At 38.0% G+C, this 26,906-nt stretch overlaps 1 protein-coding gene across 4 annotated transcripts in view; it reads left to right on the top strand.

Moving 5' to 3' along the window:
• Positions 1–26,906, top strand: part of LOC150099946 (ATP-binding cassette sub-family C member 1-like) — a 684,487-nt gene that overhangs the window by 145,597 nt on the left and 511,984 nt on the right. For all 4 annotated transcript variants that reach the window (XM_090403130.1, XM_090403131.1, XM_090403128.1 and 1 more), the window contains exon 8: positions 1,145–1,342. In XM_090403130.1, the coding sequence (XP_090259256.1) occupies positions 1,145–1,342 (198 nt within the window). The remainder of the gene's footprint in view (positions 1–1,144; positions 1,343–26,906) is intronic.

Here is a 26,906-nt window from a genome sequence, read left to right as displayed (position 1 = left end):
AGATGACTTATTTCCAAACTTCAAAAATCTCTACTATATGCATAATAAAACTCAAATTTGTTTCTGTATCTGTCTGTTTGTTCGCTTAAAACTCGAACTGCTGATCCAATTTTCATGATTTTCTTTTATATGTATCAAGTATTGAAGATGAAGGGATGGTGGAGCAGAATGTAAATACCGTGGTTTTATTATTTTTTTTTCTTTATCAAATATCAAGTATGTATCAAGTATATATCAAATATCAGGTATAAAGACAGCTGTTGCAGAATGTGTGGTGGAGATACTTAATAGGCGACTGACTAAGGTAGTTTCTGACCTCTGGAATGTCGAGTATGAGGAAAGATTGAAAAGATGTAATTTGCAGAGTCTAGTGGAGAGAAGGAAGAGGGGAGATATGATAGAGACCTACAAGTTGGTAAGGGGTTGTTATAGGATCAATGGTGGAGAAGTTCTACAGAGAATAGTGGGAGATCAGGGGAGAACCAGAGGTCATCCCTGGAAACTGTATAAAGAGGGTGTGAGTAGGGGAGTGAGAGGCAGTTTTTTTTCGTGCAGAGTTGTGAATGATTGGAATGCCTTGCCTGAGAGTGTGGTGTCTGCAAGGAGTTTGAATGTGTTTAAGACCCGGTATGATGAGATGTGTGTGAGATAAAAGGACCTCCTAGATGAGTCTTTGACTCCATGAGGTCTTGTTTAATAATAATAATAATAATAATAATAATAAGTAGAGCTGGTCAGGTCTTAGAAAGTAGTTTTCAGGGGGGGGGTGCTGAATAATTTTTTTTTTGAAAAAAATTTGGTGGTAATCCAAATATGTTTGGGAACCACTGTTTTTGAGTATTATATTATATTACATATATCATTAAATCATGTAATGGGACAAGAGGGCATTTACAGAGGTTGCAAAGGAAAATAAGAGAGGGGGGATGCTTTTGGATAAAAACAGTTTGACAAAATTTTCTTATAATTCAGAAGTGATAGGAAATTGAAATGTAGTACTTAAAAGTAGAAACCTCTAAGGTCATAATGATAATTTAGTATTCAGTGCTTTCATTCAAATCTTTTAGTTGAACATTAATTATAGGCCATGTTTATTGAATTCAATTTAATAAGCTGAACTTGTGATTAATTTGTTTCTTGCTAGAAATTGTGAAGTAAATGTTGAACCATCAATTGAAGAATCTATTCCTCTGCTTGAAAGAAATAACAAACCAAGAGTGACATTGAAAAAGCAATCGCTAGCAGTAGCAATAGCCTTCACATGCTGGAAATTTTTTTTCATTGGAGCAGCTCTTCAGTTATTGCATGTACTCTTCAGTTTTACTGCTCCACTTATTTTAAAGTAAGTCAAAACAAATGGTGAATTCTGTTTTAAGAAGTTCTTGATTTCCATTAACCTGATTAAATAATACTTGGTACTTTTATTTATTGATTAATTAGAAGATGTTATTTAATGTATTCATATTCAAATGTTTGTATCTGTAATAAACAAAATTAAATTTAATGCAAATATGAAGTGATATATCAATTGATATACATAATGCAGGTAACCCTCATTATGAGAGCCATTGTGTTCTGAAGAATTGGGTACATATATTAAAAATGCATAAACAGGAGGCTTATAGCATGAGTAATAGAGATTGCATTCCTAAGCGAGTGACATTCCTTTTTTTCAAGATTAATTTACTGGAAAATGTAACTATTTTCCGTATATATCAGGCCTGTACAACTTGATTGTCTTTGAGGGCCAAACCCAACTTGGACCACCTGACCAAGGGCCAGATCACCTCGGACCTTGAATCCTAAACTACTCCACTGCAGCTAAACTTAAGTAAATTTGTTAGTAGGTCTACAGTAAATACTAATTAATATTTAAATTTTTTAGAGTTACAATTAAAATTATAATCAAAATTATTTACAAACAGATATAGCTGCAAAATCAATAAAAAGCACTTAAACATAAACACAAAGTTTACTAATAATTTCACTGAGAATATAACACTTATTCTCAGTGAAATATCAATGACACATTGCATTTCTTTGTTGCCACTATTTTATCAAAGTTTGGTGTCATGTTTGAAGTGGCCATTCTTAATATGGCCTCTAAATTGATATCACTTAAAGATGAATGCTGTTTGGTTTTGTTCAAGTTCATGACCGAAAATGTTTGTTCACAAGTATATGTGCTCCCAAACATACAAAATATTTGTATGTTTGGGAGCAAATTTGCTCCCAAATATACGACTTTGTTGGATATTGCCTACAAATGTAGGCAGTATCCAACAAAGTTTTAAATTTATTCTGATCCAGAATATAATAAAACTCTTGTGAAGTACTCTCCCTATGCTTGACCCGATAGTTTTCGGAACAGTAGAGATCAATAACTTCCATCTGGAGTTCGACAGGTAGATTTCCTGCTTTGACAGAAAATGGATCCTCAATCACTTTTATGTGGACTTCATCTTCATTACTCAATGGCATTCTTTTCTGAAACTCCTCACTTAAGAAACAACATATCCCTCATAGCAAGTTGATTTTCAAACAAACTTAATTTCATTTTGAATGCCTTTATAAGAGACATTAACTGAAAAACAAACTTATTTTTTCCTTCAAGCTATAAGTTAAGGTCATTCAAGTGACCCAAAATGTCAGACAAGAAAAATAAATCTTGATTCCATTCTTCATTCATTATTTCTGGGAATTTTTTTCCATATCTGCTTGAGATTCCAAAAATTCAACTAGTTTTATTTTTTAGAGTGACAAAGCATGACAAAACTTTACCACAGCTCAACCAACGTACATCAGTATTGTATGGTAGAACACTTGTACTCAGCATCATTTTCTTCTAGAAACACCAAACATTCTGTGTTTCAAACTCTGAGCTCGAATATAGTTGACCAGACCAAATACTACTTTAATCGCATGATCAAACTGCAAAACCTTTGAACATAACACCTGCTGATGAATTAGGCAGTGAAATTTTGTCAGTGGTTTACCTGCTTACTGTTCAATAAATGTTACAGCACCAACATTTTTTCCACACATAGATGGGGCACCATCAGTGCAAACTGCTACTAAATTCTTGAAATTTAAGGATAGTTTTTCAGTTACACACATCTTTACGTTTTCTGCGATCTCCTTTCCTGTTGTTCTTCCTTTCATTGAACAAACCAGCAAGCTCCTCTGTCACCTCAAAATTCTTATTAACGCCTCTTATATATATTAAAAGCTGTGCAGTATCTTTCACGTTAGTACTTTCATCCATAGCAAGCAAATGATAGACAAATTCACTGGCTGATTTTTGCAGGTTATCTTTAAGATTCCTCGGCAATATCAGCCACCCTGCACTGTGAACAGTCATACGGGGCAAACTGATATTTTCAAAATTATTTTTCTTATCAGGACACGATTCGGAAACGGAAATCATCAGACACTTTTTTATCAACTCTCCCTCAGTAAATGATTTGCCAGCACAAACTATTTCTTGTGATATTTTAAAGCTTACCTTTGTGGCAACTTCATTTGCAGATATAATTTTTTTAAAGGCTTGTTGCTCACTGCTAAGGACTTTCAATAACTTTGCTGCTTTTATTTGCTTTTCACTTGCATTCAACTTGCCAAGGTTAGGATGTTTCGATTCCCGGCAAACTGCACATTATTTTGTCCTTAAACAACATAAAAAAATATTTGTTTGTCTCCACTCAGGGTTAAATGCTCGATGTTCCGAATCTATTTTATGCTTTTTACTTAAGCTCATTGTGTCGAGATTGACAATATTAATTACAAAAAACTAATGATGAAAAACTCACAATAATGAAGGTTATGATAACAGTTATGTAATGTATTGCTCCAGCTACAACCAACCATTACACTGCCAAAGCCAGTCAAGGCATGGCCAACTTTGTATAATATGATTTGTTTCCGTTCGTAGACATCAAGTCGTTGTCACGGAGATGTAACTTTGAATTTCTTTGCAGCGACACTAGTGCTAACAAAACCTCGAAGCGATTGTAATAATTTGTTATTAAATACAACAGTGGGAATAACTCCATATGCAATTTATTTTCGAGTTGAAAGAAACATGATTGTGACATTAATCGCATGAACATAAACATGCAGAGTTTTAGTAAAAATTTAATTCAAATCGTCTAATTTCATATTCCCCCCATATGATTAATTAATTTCAATCAGGCAGATGGGCCAAAATAAATAGCATTGCGGGCCAGATGCGCTCCACGGGCCGTATGTTGTGCAGGCCTGGTATATATGAAGGCATAAGAGTAGCAAATAAAATATTGAGTATGTATAAAATAAGTAACTATTAAAGTAGTTCTTTAATTTCAAGACTAATACATTGTGCAACTCTCCCAAAAAAATATTCACTGCAAACCAGTCATTATCCAGCCTTTCTTATTCCTCTCCAAACAGGCAATCTTGCCTTGATTTATCCCTAAAGTGACTGCAGATTTTCTGAGTGATACACCATAAAGGATCTTTGTAGTACCACAAGTATTACAGCAATCTGTGCAGCAGTCTTTATATGAAGGCACTATGCCCAGGTATGATTAAACATATGCTTCCAAAACACTCCAGTTTCATCTAGTCATTTCATTTAATCTTTGCTTTCAAGAAATCATGAAAATTTTCAGCAACAATGTGATCTGTAGCTATTGCCTCACCAGTCATGTTGAGATTGTGGAATGTATAGTGACAATTTTAGCAGTTCAATCACTCACAACTTATAGCAAAAGGTGTTGTCTGCTTTTTATCTTTAGCCAGATCTTCGTATTTACAGATAAAGACAATACTGCATACACCAATAATACAGTAGGGATACAAAATGGACACTAAGTGCAGAAAAAGGCACAGGCACAAAAGATCCCATGACCTTGTATAGGAAACAGCAGTAGTTCTTATGTAATGAAATGAAACCACATATATGCAAATACTTGGATAATAAAATTATTATTGTTATTATTATTATTATGATTCAGGCCTCCGTGGAGTCACAAGACTCATCGTGGGAGGCACATCATAGAAAACACAAAGTCTATCATACCACTCCTTGAATTCATTGACCATTTGTTCTCTCACCACTCTATCAGGCAAATGCATTCCACAGTTCAACCACCATCCATGCAAAGAAACCACTTCTTACCCTCTAGCTCACAGCTTCCTTTTGTAACTTCCAGGGATGGCCCCTGTTCACCAAACAAAAGAATTCCCCAGTATAATAAAGAAAATGAGTTTCTTGAGATTTTGAGGGATAACTACCTCAGACAGTATGTAACAGAGGGCACACGAGGATTAAGGGTCTTGGATTTGGTCATCTCATCGGAGGATGTAATTATAAATGAGGTGTCAAATCATCCACCAATTGATGAAAGTGACCATGAGGTGATTACCTGGGTGGTTGCCAGCAGTGCAAGGACCCCTGTGAAAAAAGGGTATATGTGGAACTACAGGGGGGGGGTGATTATGAAGAGCTCAGGAGACGGCTTGCAGATGTAGCATGGAATGAGGAGTTAGCTGGAAAAGAGATCAATGCAGCTTGGGGGATTTTCAAAAACTATTTAGTAGATGCAATGTCTAAATGTATACCACGGTGGAGAAGGTTAAATAAGGTAGGTGTGAGATGGATGAATAGAGAGATTAAGCATGCAATACAGAAAAAAAGGGCATTGTGGAGGCAGCATAAGAGAAGTGGAGGTAACCAATTTCATGAGGTCTACAAAGACCAGGCAAGGAGGATGACTTGCTTGGTGAGAGAAGCTAAAGAGAGGTATGAACAGCAGTTAGCTAATGAAGCCAAAAAGAATCCTAGGGAGTTCTTTCGATATGTAGCCAGCAAAAGAAAGAATGATTATGGAAGGATGACATTGATTGGAGGAAATGGTATAAAGACAGCTGTTGCAGAATGTGTGGTGGAGATACTTAATGAGCAGTTCATAAAGATCTTTCAATCTTGTGAATATGACTTCATGGAGAGATTAAGAGCAGCTGATGATGGGGAGGAGAGACTGACTGTAAGTGAGCAAGAGGTGTTTGGGGAGTTGAGTAAACCAGATGTAAATAAGGCTGTGGGACTTGATAATATATCACCGCGTATTCTGAAGGAATGTGCCAGAGAGTTGACACCTGCCTTGACATATTTTTTTATTACGAGTCTTGCACTTGGTCAAGTCCCTGAAGAGTGGAAGGAGGGCAAGATTGTGCCACTTCATAAAGGAGGTGATCGAACTCAAGCATCAAACTATAGGCCTATCTGTCAGATGTTATGGTTAAGTTGTTGGAGAAGCTTGTGAAAACCAGCATCCAGAGTTGGGTTGACAACAGTGGTATGATCTTTGATGGACAGCATGGATTTGCTAAAGGTAGGGCATGTTTTAGTAATATGTTTACTTATTACAATAAAGTGACTGCTTCCTTGGACAGAGGAGAAGAATACACAGTAATATACTTGGATTTCGCAAAAGGTTTTGATAGAGTACCTCATGATAAGTTGACAGTGAAACTAGAGCAGATGGGGTTGGATATTAGATTAGTGCATTGGATTGGAGATTGGCTATCTGATAGTTATCAACAAGTTGTGTATGGGGGTGCGATATCCAGGAAAAGAAAAGTCACTAGTGGAGTGCTTCAGGGGTCTGTTTTAGGGCCATTATTATTTAACTTGTATATTAATGATGTTGGCGAAGATTTGGATGGAAATATTCAGTTGTTTGCAGATGATGCAAAGTTGGGACGAACCGTAAAGAGTAGTGAAGATGCTGTGGTCTTGCAAGAAGACTTGAATAAATTGAGTGATTGGGCACGGAAATGGGGATGTGAGTTCAATGTTGCAAAATGTAAGGTTTTAAAATTTGGAAAACAAAGATGGGATGCAGAATTTATGCTTGGTGAGAATATATTGTTGGAAGTAGAGGAAATAAGAGATCTGGGAGTGATAGTGGATAAGGATCTAAAATTTAGGGGACACATCGCCAAAATTGTGAAGACAACACAAAGACTTCTGGGAATGATGAGGAGGACAATGACGTGTAGAAGTAGGGAGATTCTTGTTCCATTGTATAAGGCTTTGATTAGGCCACACATGGACTATTGTGCCCAGATTTGGTCACCTGGTTTTCAGAAGGATGAAGAGATGTTGGAAAGGGTCCAAAGGCAACTGACTAAGATAGTTTCTGACCTCTGGAATGTCGAGTATGAGGAAAGATTGAAAAGATGTAATTTGCAGAGTCTAGTGGAGAGAAGGAAGAGGGGAGATATGATAGAGACCTACAAGTTGGTAAGGGGTTGTTATAGGATCAATGGTGGAGAAGTTCTACAGAGAATAGTGAGAGATCAGGGGAGAACCAGAGGTCATCCCTGGAAACTGTATAAAGAGGGTGTGAGTAAGGGAGTGAGAGGCAGGTTTTTTTCATGCAGAGTTGTGAGAGATTGGAATGCCTTGCCTGAGAGTGTGGTGTCTGCAAGGAGTTTGAATGAGTTTAAGACACGGTATGATGAGATGTGTGTGAGATAAAAGGACCTCCTGGATGAGTGTTTGACTCCATGAGGTCTTGTTTAATAATAATATTGATAATAATAATAATAATAATAATAATAATAAACCCTCAGTTAAGGGGATAAAAATCCCTTATTGTTTTTCAGCCAGTAAGCGAAACGAAGATCGAAAACTACGATCTGAACGTTTCATGCCGACGAACTGTCAGCGTATCCAAGCGTAAGTGACCACTTGGTAGTTCCACACCATGGCAACTCGTTGCAAAGGTGGAGCAAGATCCCTCACTGTTCTTGATATTTTCTCATAATGTGAAACACACAGCTCTTAGGAGATGTAGTACTGTTTTACATTATGAGGAGAGGTCACTACCCAGACCGGTTTCAACCGTTTTTGAGGTCTCATCAGTGAGTAGCTAGACCTAGAATATCAGAGTTTAAGTGAAAAGAACTTACATACTTTTGCTATATGATTGCCAGAAAGGTGTGTCACTAACAGTGAGGGATCTTGCTCCACCTTTGCAACGAGTTGCCGTGGTGTGGCACTACTAAGTGGTCACTTACGCTTGGATACGCTGACAGTTCGTCGGCATGAAACGTTCAGATCGTAGTTTTCGATCTTTGTTTCGCTTACTGGCTGAAAAACAATAAGGGATTTTTATCCCCTTAACTGATCAACCTCGCCAGAAAAAAATAGCTGTTTTGGCTTTTCATCTTAGTTATAATAATAAACCCTGTAACTACCTCTTAACAGTTTAAAAATCTCAATCATATCGATCTCTCCTCCTTCTATCTATGAAACTCTGCAGTCCACATTCCCTCAGCTTGTCCTCATAACTAACATTGTGCAGTCCTATTATCATCATTGTTATCTGCTTCTGCACTCTTTCCACTCTCCTTCAAATACTGTGGACCAAATTTGAGAACAATAGTCTGAGTGTGGTCTGATCAGAGTCTTATACAATCGAACAATAACTTATTTATCACTGCAAGTCATCGTCCTTCTCAGTATTACAGCAATCCTCTGGGTTATCTTGACCACCTTTGCAACATGTTCTCTGAATTTTAGGTTTCTATCAGTCATCACCCGCAGATGCCTTGCCTCCCCGACTTCCTCCAGTACAGTTCCTCCTACAGAATATTGGGATACATCGATGTATCCCAAACTTCAAGACTTTACATTTAGCTGAATTAAACTGATATTCCCATTTATTAGTCCATCTGTCCAGTTTATTCAAATCCTTTTGCAGGGTTAATATGTCTGCACTATTACTTATAACCCTTCCCAGCTTGACATCATTGACAAACAGCTGAATATCCTGCCTGGAATGCATTGACGATGTCATTGATATAAAGGTTAAAAACGTACAGTAAAAATGTGTATAATGATAGTTACTTGTATATTTAAACTAGAAAGTAAGCTTGCAGTTTCCTTTAAAGATGGCACTAAAATCTAATAAATTTGTGTGTGTGTGTGTGTGTGTGTGTGTGTGTGTGTGTGTGTGTGTGTGTGTGTGTGTGTGTGTGCGCGCGCGCGCACGCGTGCGTGTTTTGCAATCTTGATGAATATTATTATAATAGTGTAATATAATTATAAGGAAAATGGTATAGCGTAAATAATAGAAACTCGCTATTATAAAATATTATAATAGTAAGTTTCTTGAATTTGAATACACTATTGGGATTATTCAGCTTGCACTGTAAAAAAATTTATTCTGTCTGATTACTTATTATTATTATTATTCAGGTCTCCACGGAGTCAAGAGACTCATCGTGGGAGATTCTTCCTAGGAAACACAAAGTCTACCCTACCACTCCTTGAACTCATTGACTGCTCTCACCACTCGATCAGACAATGCATTCCATGGTTCAACCATTCTCCACACAAAGAAACCGCATCTCACCCTCTTGCTCACACTTCCTTTTGTAACTTCCAGGGATGGCCCCTTGTCATTGCTTCTTCTTGCTGTTCCACCAAGCGAAAGAACTCCCCAGTGTCAACCCTGTAACTACCTCTCAACAGTTTAAAAGTCTCAATCATATCACCTCTCCTTCTTCTATTCACCAAACTCTGCAGTTCACATTCCCTCAGCTGATCTTCATAACTAACATTATACAGTCCTGAAACCATCTTTGTTATCTGCCTCTGTACATTTTCCACAGTTAATTTATCCCCTTCAAATCCTGGAGACCAAATTTGAGAACAATAGTCTAAGTATGGGCTGATCAGGGTCTTATACAATGGAACGATAACTCTTTTATTTCTGCAGGTCAGCGTCCTTCTCAGTATTGCAATAATCTTCTGGTTACCTTCACCATCTTTACATTATGCTCTCTGAATTTCAGTTTCCTATCAATTGTCACCCCCAGATCTCTTGTGTCCCCAACTTCCTCCAGTACATCTCCTCCCATCAAGTAGGCCTCCCAACGATGTATCCCACACTTCAAGACTTTACATTTTGCTGCATTAAACCAATACCCCTAGTCATTTGCCCATTTGTCTAGTTTATTGAAATCCTCTTGCAGGGCTGCCACATATGCATTATTACTAATAAACCTTCCCAGCTTATCTGCAAACAATTGAATATCACCATGCAATCCATTGACAGTGTCATTGATATAAAGATTAAACAATACAGTTCCCAGTACTGAGTCCTGTGGCATCCATTTGTAACCTCCTGCCTCCTTGATATTGCCCCACCATACACAACTTTCTGATACCTTTCAGACAGCCAATCCTGAATCCAGTTGACTAATCTAAAATCTAAACTCGTGCTGCAACTTAAATATCAGCTATCAGCTTATCATGTGGCACTCTGTCAAATGCCTTTGCAAAATCCAAAAAAAAAATAGCAGTATACGCCTTTCCCTTATCAACTGCTCTTGTCCCTTTATTATAAAAGGCAATCATATTACTAAAGCAAGAGCACCCATTAACAAATCCATCTTGACTATCAAAGATAACATTACTCTCATCTAATTCAATAATAAAATTAAACTGAGATATATTGGCCGAAGATTTTAATAATACACTAAGCTGACTAATTTTTCCAACCTGACTGTTGCCTTCATCTGGGCATACATAAGGTGATAAAAAAAAGCTTAGAACAGGTCTAAGCTGTTCTAAGGGATGTTGTAAATGCCAGGATGTTTGAAGAAAGCATTGTTATCCTTTGTGGTCGAAAAATAGAATTATCATGAACAGACTCAAGTGGGAAGTTAAAAACAAGGTACTTAAATTTGAACATACTAAATGTAAGAAAGCTAGATTTCAAAACCAGCTTATGTTTTTAAAGAGATACAGAACCACAACATCATTCTCAAGTTCCTAGTTATGAAAGAACAGTTCCATTCAAGAAGGGCAAAACAGATGTATTTTAAAATGTCTCTAGCATTACTACAAGAGAGAATACAACATACTAGATCTGAACTAAGCCAGGTAGATTTGACATGCTTTCGTTTATACGAAGAAATTTCTAACAATATAGAAACCAACCTATGGGTGCATTTAGGACCTTTTTTAATCAGCAAAAAAAGGCAAATCAGTAAATTTAATACTCTATATAAAAGAAGTTGTAATTCAAGGCCTAACTTTGAAGACAACAAAGTTGTCTTTAACTTCTCTGACCATATCTCAACACATATGGAAGTCAGCATACTAAAGAAAGGCTTTAATTTTACAATTACCCCAGATTTTATTTTGAAAGTGGACATTTTTGATTGCTAAATTGTTTTTCTGGAATGCGAGTGAACTATAGCGGTTGTTTTTTGAAGTTAGTGCTGTCGCGATATTGTGTATTTTGTTTACTGAGAAGACGGGGAAGATGTATAATGGTGGAAGAAAAGACGAAGCTAAGTTTTCATTACTATATTTAGTTTTATTTAATTTTATTTAATGTACTTAATGTTTTGTTTTGCTTGTAATTGTTTACTTATTTAGCGTTTATTTATTTTTGATTTTGAATAATTAACGATTATGCCAGTAGACCCTCAGCAGTAACGAATGATGGCGGATTCAGCTGCAGTCGCAAATGGCATGTCGCCAAGTCCTCCGCCATTTGGGCACTCTATTATAAGCAATATAATAAGGGAGTTTGTGGCATGCAGTATTTGCGGCATGTATGCATCTTGGGAATTGGATGTCTGGCTTGTGAGAGAGGATGGGGTGCGTGTGTGTTTAAAGTGCAGGCAGTGGGAGGAAATAAATGCAACAGATATCTCAATAACTGATCTTGTTGCTCCAGGAACGGGAAATGAATACAGGAAGATGAGTAGCGTGAGAGGAGAGAATGAAGAAAAAAATGTGAATGAGAAAATGATAGTTGATAATGTAGAAGGCGTGAGTGACTGTGAAAGTTTAGATGGTTTTGTTCGGGAGTGAATTTCGATTTAGAGTGACTGACCTGCAGATGGAGATAGAGGAGCTGAAAGAGGAGGTGGAATGGCTTGGGAGAAGTATGATAAGTATGAAAGATGAGATTAGAAGAATGGAAGAGATAAATGCAAGGCAAATCGGAGTAGGGACGAGAGAGAGTTTTGGGAATGATAGGAGAGGAGAGAAATTTGTGAATGATAAAAGAGAAGAGAATGGAATTGGATATGGAAATGGAGAGAATGGAAACAAGAGAGAGAGAGGTATGGAAGTGTTAGAAGAGGAGAGAATGGAAACAGTAGGAGAGATGGAATTAGAGAGAGGTATGGGAGTGCTAGAGGAGGAGAGAATGGAAACAGTAGGAGAGACGGAATGAGAGAGAGAGGTATGGCAGTGCAAGAAGAGGAGAGAATGGAATGAGAGAGAGGTATGGGAATGAAAGAAGAGGAGAAAATGGAAACAATAAGCGAGAGAGAATGGTAAGAGGTATAATGTATGGGGACTCAATGATCCGTGGTGTTCAAGATAGGATGCGTGAGGAGTGTTTTCCAGGAGGAATGATAGAAAGGGTGGCTTTGGCAGTTAAGAGAGGTAAAAGGGTGGATGAGATGATTGTGATGGTGGGAACAAATGACGAGTGGTGGTGTAAATAGGGCAATGAGAGATATGAGATTCTTGCTTAAGGTGGTACGAAAGAAGACACAGAGAGGAAAGATAGTGTGTGTGTTGCATAGGTATGATAATGATGAACTGAGCAGAAGAGCGGTAATATTGAATGACATAATAGCTAGAATGTGTGATAAGAGAGGACTTTAATATGTGGATGCTTGGAGTGCGTTTGAAGACAGAGAGGAATTGTATACAAGAGACCACTTACATTTGAATGAGAAAGGATGTAGGCATCTGGAGAAATTGCTGTTCTGAAAAAGTCAGCATGTCTCAGGGAGGATGGTAGTAGGGGTGGCCTCTTGTGGGAATGGGTACTTGGGAGAAGGGGAACGCCAGGTAACAATGAGCTCAGTGGAGTCTAGAGGGGATAATACTGGGTATAGAAACAACGGCATTTATATGCTATATACTAATGCCAGGAGTATCCGGAATAAGGGAGAGGAATTGGTGGCGCAGATAGCATCAGCCTGGCCAAAAATTATTGGGATCACTGAGACTTGGTTGACAGAAGAGGATATAATAACAGGAATAGAAGTCGCTGGGTACAGCATTTTTTGGCAGGATAGGAAGGGAAAGCGTGGTGGTGGAGTACTGTTTATGATAAGTGATGGCCTATGTCCTCTAAGAGTGGAGACTTTGGAAGGCAGTGACAATAATGATTTTGAAAGCATATGGTGTGAGGTAGAGGTGGGGACCAGGAAATGTTTAGACAGTTCAGTTTGGAAAGTGCAAGAAGAATGATTGTTATGGGAGATTTTAACTACAGTAGTATAAACTGGGGAGAGGAAGATGCATGTAGCAATGAGGGAATGGAATTCTTGAGGGACAAATGTCTTAGGCAACATGTAATAGAGGAAACAAGAGGTTCAAGAGTTTTGGATTTGGTTATAGCATCAGAAGAGTTGATAATAACTGAGATGACATCTCTCCCACCAGTTGGAGAGAGTGACCATATGGTTTTGACTTGGAAAATGAATAGACATGCAGGAGTATCAAAGAGACGGGAACGTATGTGGAATTATAAGGCAGGTGATTATAATAGTCTAAGATATCAACGTGGGGAAGTTTCGTGCAGGGAGGAATTGGAAGGCCGGGATATCATTAGTGCATGGGAAATTATGAAAGAATATTTGTTAGCAGCAATGGTAAATTGTATACCACGAGTGAACAAGAGGACACAATTTGGAGTAAAGTGGATGACAAACAGGAATTGCATGCGAAAAAGAGGCTGTGGAAGAGATATAAGGAGACGGGAGAAGAGAAGATGCATGAAGAGTATAAGACACAGGCCAGAAGAGTGACTGGTATGGTAAGGAAGACGAAACTGGAATATGAGAGGAGTTTAGTCCTGATATCCAAATGTAGAAAGTATTTTACCATGAATTAACTTGGTCTTGCACTACCTGCAGGGTCAGCTAGACTTGCATTACATGCAGGTGCAAGCTTGACTTATTTGTCTGTTTGCTTACTTGGGAAATGGAGTAAAATCAGGTTTAAAATAGCTTGGTATCTTTAACACCTAATATCCAAAGAAAATCCTAGGGAATATTTTAGATATGTGGCCAGTAGGAGGAGAAATGACTGTGGAAGAATGATAGTGTGGGATAAAAATGGAAATAGAGTGACTGATGCAGAGGACATAGTAGAATTGTTCAATGACCACTTTACTGGAGTATTTCATCCTGGAGGAGTCAATTTTAATGCTAGAGAGATAGGGCAGTTTCAAGGTTTAGAGGTACAGGAGGAGAGTGTGTTTCAAATACTGAGTACTCTGGATGTCAGTAAAGCTGTGGGACTGGATGGTTTTTCCACGAGTTTTGAGAGAATGTGCCAGGGAACTGATAGTGCTTTACCTGGCTTTTCAATGAAAGTGTGGCTACTGAAAAGGTGCCGATGGAATGGAGGGAAGGTAAGATAGTGCCATTGCATAAAGGCAGTAGCAGACTGGAAGTGTCTAATTATAGACCAGTTTGTGTGTCATCAGTAGTTAGTAAGATCTTGGAGAAAGTAGTGAAGGACCGTATACAGCATTGGGCAGATGAGGGTAATGTTATCTGTGAGAGTCAACATGGATTTGTGAAGGAGCGCTCTTGTTTTAGCAATATGCTAGCCTTTTATGATAAAGTTACAAGAGCATTAGATGAGGGAAAGGCATATACTGCCATTTTCTTAGACTTACTGAAGGCATTTGACAGGGTGCCACATGATAAGCTGATATTTAAGTTGCAGCACATGGGTCTGGATGTCAGATTAGTCAACTAGATTCAGGATTGGCTGTCCGATAGGTATCAGAGAGTTGTGTAGTGGGGCAGTTTCAAGGAAGCAGAGGGTTACAAGTGGGGTCCCATGGGGCTCAGTGCTGGGACCTATGTTGTTTAACCTTTTTATCAATGACATTTCAGTGGATTGCAGGGGAATGTTAAGTTGTTTGCAGATGATGCAAAGCTGGGAAGGATTATTAGTAATAGCGCAGATGCAGCAGTCCTGCAAGAGGATTTGAATGAGCTAAATAGATGGGCAAATTAATGGGGTCGGTTTAATGCAGCAAAATGTAAGGTCTTTAGGTTTGGGACACATCGATGGGACACTGCATACTCTATGGGAGGAGTCATACTGGAGGAAGTAGGGGAGACAAGAGATCTGGGATTGATGATTGATAGAAACTTGAAATTTAGGGGACATATTGCAAAGGTGGTGAAGGTAACACAGAGGATTGCTGCAATAATGAGAATAACACTGACCTGTAGAGATAAAACAGTTATCATTCCATTGTATAAGACCCTGATTAGACCACACTTGGACTATTGTTCTCAGATTTGGTCCCCAGGATTTGAAGGGGATAAATTAACTGTGGAAAGGGCAAAGGCAGATAACAAAGATGGTTTCAGGACTGTACAATGATAGTTATGAGGATCGGCTGAGGGAATGTGGACTGCAGAGTTTGGTGGATAGAAGAAGGAGAGGTGATATGATTGAGACTTTTAAACTGTTGAAAGGCAGTTACAGGGTTGAAACTGGGGAGTTCTTTCGCTTGGTTGAACAGTGGGAAGGAGTGATGACAAGAGGCCATCCCTGGAATTTACAAAAGGAAACTGTGAGCAAGAGGGCGATGAGTGTTTCTTTGCATGGAGGGTGGTTGAACCATGGAATGCATTGCAAGATGGAGTGGTGAGAGCAAGAATGGTCAATGAGTTTAAGGAGTGGTATGATAGACTTTGTGTTTCTTATGGGGGGGGGGGACCTCCCCTCGATGAGTCTTGATAGACTTTTTGTTTCTTAGGAAGGACCTCCCATGATGAGTCTTTTGACTCCATGGAGGCCGGAATAATAATAATAATTATATGCAACATAGAGAAAGCACTCTTTTCTTTACCTGAACCAATAGCTAATATCTAAGATTAACCTCTCATCCTCAAGGCCACCTAACAAAAATATCATGCCTCTAGAAAAAAGAGCTCTGTCCAATTTGAAGAAAAACAAACAAATTATCATCCTAAAGGCAGACAAAGAAAACTCAACAGTTATCTTAAGCACCAAAGATTACATGACAAAGGTCACAGAGTTACTCTCGGATACATCCACTTACAGTGTATTAGATTTGGACCCCACATGGATGAACTATAATGAAAAAACAATCTTTTACTCAATATGGACAGTTGGCCATCAGACTTAAAACGGAAATTTAAGTCATTACATCCACTGACACCATGACTATATGCTCTCCTAAAGTTCACAAAACTGGAATACCTCTACATTCTGTAGTGAATGGAATAAACTCTCCCACCTACTTATAGTCAAAACACCTTGCTCATCTCCTGAATGCACATATTCATAATTCTGACATGTGTATAAAAATTCTGCAACATTTCATTGAAAAACATCTCAATCTCAGAGACAGACATTCTCACAAGTCTAGATGTGGTGTCCTTGTTCACCAACAGCCCAGTGGATGAAGTCATCAACATTTTGGACAACCTATATCCTCAAGATATTACTTCCCTTTTCAGATATTGTCTAAAATCAAATTTCTTCAAATGGAATGGAACAATATACGAACAATTAGCTGGTCTTACTATGGGTAGCCCTCCCCCCCCCATTGTGCAGACCTATTTATGGAGAAACTAGAAAAAGACATTCTTTCACAATTAGACCCCAAACCAGTGGTTTGGTGGAGATATGTTGATGATATTTTCATCATATTGAGAAACACAGAAGCAATACTTTTGGATTTCTTAATTAAGATAAACTCTTTCCGTCAAAAAATAAAGTTCACCTTAGAAATTGAGAGAGAGAGAAAATTACTGTTTTTAGATACCTTAATTACAAAACAAGTGGATGGGTATATTAACCTAACAGTTTACTGCAAACCTGACTTACACTGGCTGGTATCTGCACTTTACTTCTTCACACCATATATCTCAAAAGTTGAATAGTATACATATGCTCAAAAATAGAGCTACTTGCATCATAACAGAAGAGAAAACTATCAAGGATGAATTAACTCACATATCAGAAACCCTGAAAGACAATGGCTATCCAAAAAATTTAATTCAAAAGATAGTTTTCTCCAATTCCTCCCAACAGCAACCCAAAGAAACTCAATACAAATCTTCCTTTGCCATTCCTTATGCTGGGATAGTTTCACAGAAGATTGCAACACTTCTAAAACCACATAAAATAAGAGTAACTTTCAAACCAGTTAAGACAATCCCCAACTTGTTAAGATCATCAAAGCATAACAATGCTTTCTTCAAGCATCCTGGTATTTACAACATCCTTTATTCACGTGGTTTAAACAAACGACTATCCTTTGATTCTTTCTTTATAACATTAACTTTCTCCTCCTTATCATCATCCAATCTCTCATATAGCTGTTTAATATCCTCTTCCAGATGTTTCATTTTGCTTTTCATTTTCATTAATTCCTGCTGAAGCTCTTCTACTATGGTTCCCGATGTTTGCTCCCATTTCTAATCAATCCAGACACTTTTCGCATACGTTAATGCTTTTCTTCTTCTCGTTTACCCAAACAGTCCACAGAGCTTTCACATTTTTCGGTGCATACATATAGCAGGCACAACGCATCCACTGCAAAAAAATCCAAGCACAAGCCAGAATTTCGTACAGAAGCCTTTGTGCCGCTGACATATGGAGAATTGGATGACATGGTGATATGTCATCCAATACTCCATATGTCAGTGTCAAAGAGGGCTTCTTACAAAATTCTGGCTTGGCCTTGGCCTTAAGGAATGTGCACCACAGTTGGTTATGCCCTTGACCTGGTTATTTAATAATAGTCTTGCAGTGGGTAGGGTTCCTAAGGTGTGGAAAGAAGGCAAAATAGTACTACTCCACAAGCATGATTCTAAGACAGATGTCTCAAACTATAGGCCAGTCTGTATAAATACAGTTGTGGTCAAGGTGTTGGAGAGATTGGTGAGGAATAGAAGACAGAATTAGGTTAATGGACATGCCATTCTTTATGATGGTCAGCATGAATTTGTAAAGGGTAGGTTCTGTTTCAGTAATTTACTTGCATTTTATGATAAGGTGACACTGATATACGTGTGTTGGATATCACCTTTATCTAACACACTGATAGTCAGCGTGTTAGATAAGGGAGAATCATATACAGTGATATTCTTAGACTTACCACATGATAAGTTGGTGTACAGGCTGCGTAGGATGGGAATAGACAGTTAGATGGATCAGAGATTGGCTCTCTGAATGATACGAGCAGGTGTGTATGATGGAGCAGTGTCTCAAAAAAAAGGGGAACCAGTGATATGTCCCAGGGTTCTTTTCTTGGGCCCCCTGCTGTTTAACTTCTTTGTAAACGATATATCATCTGGACTGACTGGGGATCTTCAGTTATTTGCTGATGATGCAAATTTGGGAAGAAGTATAAGTAGCACAGCTGATGCTGAATCCTTTCAGGGAGATTTGAATAGACTTTTTACTTGAACAAAAGAGTGGATTGTAGCTTTAATATGAATAAGTGCAAGGCGTTGCATTTTTGAGTGCAGAAATATAAAGCTGTGTACTATATTGATTGTGCCATACTGCAGGAAGTGGATGACATTCTTGATTTGGGAGTAATGGTTTCCAGTAAGCTGAAGTTTAAAGAGCATATTGCTAGTATTGCAAAGGTTGCACATCGTAGTGTTGCTATGATAAGAAGTACTCTAACATGCAAGATAAGGAAGTGGTTGAGCCACTGTATAAGGCTGGTCAGACCACACTTGGACTATTGTGCTCAGATCTGGTCACCTGGTTTTCAATGTGATATGAAGACATAGGAGAGGGCCCAGAGATGAGTGATTAAGACAATATCAGGAGTTTTGGAATGCTGGCTATGGAGAGAGGTTGAAGAGATGTGGATTGGAGGAAGAGAGGTGATATGATAGAGACGTTTGTTTGAGAATTTTATCAGATTAATTCACAGGGGATTATAAGAAGAGTAGAAGATGAGAGGGGAAGAACAAGAGGTCATTCCTGGAAGTTATGTAAAAGTGTGGTGAAGAAGGGTGTGAGGAGCAGATTTTTTACATGAAGAATTGTCAGTGAATGAAATGCATTACCAGAGTATGTTGTTAATGCAAGGAATGTTAAAGACTTTAAGATTCTATATGATAATTATGTTGTCAGTTTGAATGAACCTCCCACGATGAGTCTGTTGACTCCATGGAGGATGTAATAATAATAATAAAGACAGAAACAAGTATGATGAAGTAAAGTGATTTTTAAATAGAAGTGATAAATGGTATGTGTCATTGTTCCAAACCTTCATTGATTAAATAGCACCCATTATCCTTTGTTCTTTACTTCATATTTTTTATATGAGCATCTGCATTTATAAATGCATGGAATGCATTTAATTAGAAATTTCACAATGCTTTGCACATGAATAGGTCTGTTGTTAATTTTCTGGAAAGGCTGTTGTTGGTCAGATAAAACATGGAAACTACAGGATAATGAGAGATAATAGAAAGGAAGAAAATTTAAATGCAGGTGAAAAAGAGGTGTAAAACTGATAGAGTAGTTAAGGATGAAGAAGAAGAAGAAGGATATAAGAATGTGGATGACTCATGTAAAGAAATGGAGAAGAGAACATGTGCATGAAATATGTGTTTTTTGATATCATTGGAAGAGAGAGAGGAAGTGTAGAAAATGTGGTGTAAATGTGCACATATATTCATCAAAATGATGAGGTGATCTGGAATACTGTGGCATTATCTGATGTCTTAGGTAGAATAGAATAGAATTTGTAATGACAGAGAGGAGGAGGTTACATGTTAGTGAAGTAGGAGGGTTACATCTTATATGATTTGGTAATAGCAGATTTCAATGTCAAGTAATAGTTTAATGATGAGCACCACAAAAATGAATTATTGTTTATGACTTCCTGTTTCTTAGATTCTGAAAAGCGGAATGGAAATGATAATTGATGACATGCCTCACCCTGAATTTTAAACATTCAATTTTCAGATACTAGCCTTTCTTTTATCACTAAAAGTATTATTAATATGGCAGTCTGAAGTAGCCTGGTGTACTAATGGACTGATAATGCAATATGTAGCTCCTCCCAGCCAAGCCATCTCCATCTTCCTGTGGTATGGTCTATGTCCACAAATGAGTCTTGAGTGTTTCAGATGAGTATGGTTGCCTTACAAATATATTATCCCTAGTTGGAGAAAATGCAAACTAGATCTCTGATTGGTAGATAACTCTCACCACTTAATGAAACATGACTGCCCTGCTTGTTGGGGGTCAGAAGTGGCTCTTGCCATTGGTCTTCAAATTAAGGTCTCTGGTTTCTTTTTCCCCTCATCTCTTCACACTGTGTAAGTGACACCTTTCATCAGTATACTTAATACATAATAATTAACTAGGAAATCAGTACTTTCTCCATTTGAGTGTAAAGCCATTCTACAGGCTTCAGCTAGATGGTACATGGGACCAAACCTAATTTTAGCATCTCTGAAACTTCCTTGCATATTTACCTGTGACAATGATTTTATACATTCTATTAAATTTTTTTTTTAATCCAAACAGTGAGATAATTTTCTTTGGAGCCTTCAGTTCATAATTTCAACTGGCTTCTCTTCTCTAACTTCACAGATCATGTTGGAAGAGTTGCCAAAGTATTTGCTGTTAGTAATGATCTAATAGAAATTGTCAAATTGCTAATCAGAATACTGGATAAGATTCCTCATTCTTTCAATACCCTGAGCCTTTTCTTAACCAGCTCTTCTTACAAAAAGATTACAGATGTCAGTTCTCAGCTTGTTAACTCTGACCATAACCTTTATTTTGTTTTTTATACATTGATGTTCACCTAATCAATCTTGGTCACATGTCCTTTTACATCAATACAAATTGGGATGACCTGAGTGGTTTTCTACACCTATTTTCTATGTTCTGATTGGACTTTGCACTCTCATCCTAGCATTGTTTTTACTGCATAACCAAAATATGGCTATGCAGTAACTCAATGTTGGGAAAAGCTTTCATCCTCCAACCCCCTATTCAGACTTTGATCTATCACCCAAAGATCATTCTTCTCCAACTCTTATACAGACAACTAAGCAAAATGACTTCCTCCATGAATAACTCACTGCACTGAATGTCTCCAGTGGTTTTTTTTTTTTTCTAGAAAGGAATAAGAAATATCATCATTAATTTAGATACTAGATATCTCCAGATGGTATTCCTCAAATTCTGTTCAAAATTTGTATCCCAGAATTAACACCTATCCTCTATCATCTTTCACCTTACTACATGAAACATTAAGGATGAGAACTAGATGGATATCTTCACCTTCTCATGGTGCACCCTGTTGGGTATCTACCTGGATATTGAACAAATGAGGATGGCTGGCAATTTGGATTTAACCAACCAACCAAACAGAAGATGAAAGTCAGTCATCAAACCATCATCTGCTTGCACAGCTCAGTTGATATTGATAGCCCTTTGGTTGAAAAGAACCAAGTTCAAATCCCATTTATGATGTAAAGAATCTTTATAAGATCTTTTCAAAAAGATAGTTAGCCAGTCTCATATAGTAGTGGCAAGGTTTTTCACAGAGAAGCTTGAGTTTTTCATCCTGAAATTAGGATGAACAATGGAATATATATAGCATTAGGATCTGTATAAGCAAGAAGTATCACTCATGTTCTTTAGTAGAAAAACAGACATCTGCAGCTAATAATTAACTAACTAAGTTTATTTAGCTAGTAAAATTAATAAGCTAGTATTTTGCCTTGATTTCTAAGGATCTTCATGGGCACAAAGAAATATTCATATTGAGCATGTGCACTCAGGCATGCTAGTAGGATGGCAAATACAGACTGATTGTAAAAGGTGGGCTCCTGCAGCCTAACTGGTGTTGTCCATTGGGTGTAGTGATGGACACTTGTTGAGGATCTCAAAATGATGGTCTCCAGGATTTTTAGCAATGCAATGCAACCAAATTTATTTAAGTTTGGAGAATATTATAGTGCCATGGCAGAATCCAGGAATAGTCTTTCTCTCTCTGATTTAAATCTGTTTCTTTATAGGAGGAAGTTTTTTCCTCCATTGGATTCCATAATCTGTATGGTCTGTGGCATGATATGCCACCTTGGAATTACTGTAGTGTAGATGAAAGACACATTTTGTGTTCTTCTAGATGGATATTGGCAGTTCTTCCTGCCAATATCCATCTAGAAGAACACAACGCTTAAATACTTTGGTCCAAAGTATTTAAGCACGCAGTATCATGGTCTATAGTATCCCTTGGCAAGATGGCAAAAGGCGGAACGAAAATGGTTGATAGGATCTTTAGGTGAGCAGATAAGGGTAGCTAATTTTAGGTATCTTTGGGATGCTAAAGGGTCAGAGCTGTATAACTGGGAAGAGACCTCCATGTAGCCTTTTAAGGAATGCAGAGAATCGACCAGGGCTTTTGACCTAATGCTCACTTTCTTCACCTTTGTCCAATCTTCACCTTCTCATGGTACACCCTGTTAGGTATCTACCTGGATACTGAACAAACGAGGATGGGCTGGCAATTTGGGATTTAACCAAATTGTATTCTTATTGGCTTAAACCAAATATAAAATGATGGTATAACATGACAGAATTTCATGCTATCTGGGACATTGCCTGGTTAAACACGATCCTAGTTGTTTTTGTCAGGAAACCAGGGTGAACAATGCAAAGTCAGATACTGAGCACATACCAGAATACATCCAAACTCAACATCAGCAGAGTTCAAGATTGGTACTATCAATGTAAGTAACATCAATGGGAAAGAAATGAAACTAGCAAAAGAACTCAATAAGTACTAGATTGACATAATAGTCATGACAAACAAAAAAGACAAACAGGTGACATATTTCTAAGCAACTCATGTTGGAGGTTTAATGGAATATTATCAGCACTGAGAAAGGATTAAAAACAATTTAAATACTTCCAATATTTTGTCTCCGTCACAGAGACATCTTCAGGGATTGCAAAAAAACCTTTTGTAACAACACACACAAATATAATACAATAGTGAGTGAAACTAAAGTCTTATCTAGGTGGTGCACCCTCTATGGGCATTTGCAGGTGGCCTAGGATGTAAAGAGAGATCTCTGATAATTAACGTTTCCCAAATTTTGGGAAGTTTAATACAACCGTATTTGTTTAAATTCGGTTGATTCCTGAGTGCAGATGCAGATTCAAAGAATAGTCTTTCTTTTTTGAATTTACTATGGTGGAGCATGATGGTTTTTTTCCAGGAGATCCTGTGGATTGTATCCAAAACATGGTCTGCAAGGCCAGATTAACTATAATCGTGATTTCAGATGTATGACTTATGTTCTTCTAACCGGATTGTTGCTGATCTGCCTGTCTGTCCGAAGTAAGCCAGTTTGGGGGAACAAGGTACTCTATATACTCCAGGTACTGAGAAAGGAGGGAGCTGGTCTTTGGTGGAACGGATAAGAGTAGCAAGCTTACGTAAACTTACAAATGCCCATAGAGGGCGCACACCACCTAGATAGGGCTTAGTTTCACTCACTATTGGATTATATTTGTGTGTGTGTGTGTTGTTACAAAAGATTTTTTTTGCAATCCCTGAAGATGTCTCTGTGATGGAGATGAAATATTTGAAGTATTAAAATTGTTTTTAATCCTTTCTCAGTGCTGATAATATTCCATTAAGCCTCCAACATGAATTCTTCACAGCACTTAAGCACACATGGATTTCTAAGCAATAAATACAAAATGTTTTATTCAAGCAATAGTAATCAGGGAAAAGAGGGGGCAGCTATAGCATTCAATACTAAATATCAAGATAATCTTCTTGAATGGTAGGCAGTAATAAGTAGAGTAATGTGGGCAAACATCAGCATTGAGAACCAGACAGTGAGCCTTATTTGTGCTTGTGGTCCCACAGAAGGTTCTACTAAGGAAGAAATGGAGGAATTTTTTCAAGCTGGCACAATAAAAAAAGAAAAGCTGGTCCTTGTTGGAGATCTAAACAGCAGAGCAGGAAATGTTGTGGGAAAATTTGGAGAAAAGATCAAAACTAATATTAATGATAAATGCCTGCTGGATTTCTGTACAGAACATCGATTAGTTATTATTAACACCATGTTCCTACATAAAAATGTGCACAAATTCATGTGGAGAGAAGATACAAGAAATAAGAAAAGTCTAATGGGAAAACTCCATGTTTTCCCACTAGTTCAGGACACAAGAGTATAGATAAGATTTGAAATAAGAAGTGATTACTATTTTGTTTCGAACAAGAAAAAATTGAATTTCATATTGAAAAGAAAAGTGTATAAGAAAGTTTTAAAACAAATAAAAGTTGATCAGCTCTCAGAGGTGAACTGTAGATTCAGATACATAAACATCATTCCAGAAAAAATGAAAGCATTTAAAAACAAGAACCAAACCTAGGAGATTCAGTGGCAAATCCCAAAGAAAACATTGATTGATTCACCAGAGTGGCAGGTTATCTGTAAGGATAGAAAAATCAGACTTCCATAGTTGACCCAGGAAGTTAATGAAGCAATCAGTGGCAAATCCTGAAGAAAACATTGATAGATTCAGCCAGGGAGGCATTGGTGAGGTTGTCTGCAAGGATAGAAAAACCAGAACTCCATGGTGGGCACAGGAAGTTAAAGATGCAGTGAAGGAAAAGAAGAAAGCATATTGAACGTTCCTGGCAAGTAAGTCAGCTTGTGCTCTTAGAGAAAATGTAAGAAAATGAAGCACTATGTAAAACTAGCCAAAGAAAAGTGTGACCTTCTTTCTTGACTACTTGTATTAGAAACTATAAAACAATTTAGGAATGTTAGTCAAGTAAGTAATATTTATTATCTGACTAGTTTCACTGATTTTGGCTATCGGCATCTTCAGGGATACAATTGGTAAGCAATATGAAGGTAACAGACTAGGGTTTAACTGACAGTTCTAATTCATACAAAAATTAGTACTGTGCGAGACAATATGCGTGTCTTGGGAACATGATTTATTTGTTAAGAGACATAATGTAATTGGTGTGAAAGTGAATTTCTTTGCTGTTTAGTGATCTAATTAAAGTTTTCCAAATTTCCGGTGGGATTAGACCTTGATTCTTATTTAGGTTTCCTGTTGAACGGGCGACTATAGCAGCTTCCTTTAAGGTTCTGGAATGGTAGTTCTCTTCTGTATAGGGCATATGACTCTTATCCCACTCAATAAGATGGTTGGTAGTGGCGAAGTGGGAAGAAAGGCCTGAAATATCTTGTCTGTTGTTTCTAACATAGCCTATGTGCTCCTTCTGTCTCGTTTTGAAGCTTCTAGAGATCTGACCATTGTAACTAACACCACAGGAACAAGGTATATTATTATTATTATTATTATTATTAACCAAGACCTCATGGAGTCAAAGACTCATCTGGGAGGTCCTTTTATCACACACACATCTCATCATACCATGTCTTAAACACACTCAAACTCCTTGCAGACACCACACTCTCAGGCAATTCTTGTGTAGTTATTATGTTGGAGGTTTAATGGACTTTTTACAGCACTCACAAAGAATTAAAATAGAATTTAATACTTCCTATATTTCGTCCTAGTCACTAGGACATCTACGGGGATTACAAAGACAATTAATGTAACATGCGCACAAAAACTTACAATACTAAGCCCAACCACGTGGGTGACAATAAAGTCCTATCTAGGTGGAGCGCCCTCTAAGGGCAGTTGTAGGTGGCCTGGAATGTAAGGTGGGACCTCTGGCGATGACTGTTTCCCAAATCTTCGGAAGCTTAATGCAACCGTATTTGTTAAGATTTGGTTGGTTTTTGAGAGCTGCTGCTGCTGCTTCTAAGAAAAGTCTCTCTTTCTTGAATTTGCTGTGGTGGAGCATGGTGGTTTTTTTCCATGATACTCTGTGGGTGGTGTCCAAAACATGGTCAGCCAAGCCTGAATGGCCATAGTTGTGTTTAACGATGTACGACTTGTGTTCCTCTAGGCGGATGGATGCTGATCTGCCTGTCTGTCCAAAGTACGCAAGCTTACAGGAACAGGGTACTTTGTAAACTCCAGGCAGAGAGAGAGGAGGGAGCTGATCTTTCGTAGAACGGATAAGGGTAGCCAGTTTGCGGTAGGGCTTATATGCTGTGTGTAGGTTATACTTTTTTAGTATCTTAGCTATTTTTTCCGAAGTGCCACGGATGTAGGGTATGGTGATGGCATTTTTAAATTCTTGTTGATGAGAGGGACGGGGAATGGGGGAGGAATTGATTATTTTTTTGATACTGTGTTCGCTGTAGCCATTGGAGAGGAAAGTTCTGTGTATGTGGTTAAGCTCAGTAGTGAGGGCGGTTCCACTGGAACAAAGATTGTGGGCTCTCTTGGTAAGGGTTTTAATGATGCCATATTGTTGTGAGGGGTGGTGGTGGGAGAGTTTGTGAATGTATCTGCCTGTGTGTGTGGGTTTTCTGTATACAATGAAGGCAAGTGTATCATTAGGCAGGCGCGTGACTAAGGTGTCTAGGAAGGGTAAACAATTGTTCTTTTCCTTTTCCATAGTAAACTGGATTCTTGGATGTAGGCTATTGAGATGACCAAGGAAGGAATCTAACGTGTCTGGGCCATGTGGCCAAATAGAGAACAGATCATCTACATATCTTAGCCAGATAGAAGGTTTGAGTGGGGCTGAGTCTATGGCTCGTTTTTCGAAATCTTCCATATAGAAATTGGCAAGGGGGGGTGAGAGGGGGGAGCCCATGGCGGTTCCCTCTATCTGCTTGTGGATTTTGTTATTCCAAGCGAAATACCCAGAGTTGATGGCAAAGGAAAAGAGATCTAAGATGTCAGGGGGAAAAACGTTTTC

This window comes from Typopeltis vanoorti, chromosome 13, assembly GCF_054136105.1.
Source record: "Typopeltis vanoorti isolate ZY-2024b chromosome 13, IOZ_Tvanoo_1.0, whole genome shotgun sequence".
Classification (NCBI taxonomy): Eukaryota; Metazoa; Arthropoda; class Arachnida; order Uropygi; family Thelyphonidae; genus Typopeltis; species Typopeltis vanoorti.
Note: the sequence above shows the minus strand (reverse complement) of the source record. Positions and strands in the feature narration are given on the sequence as shown.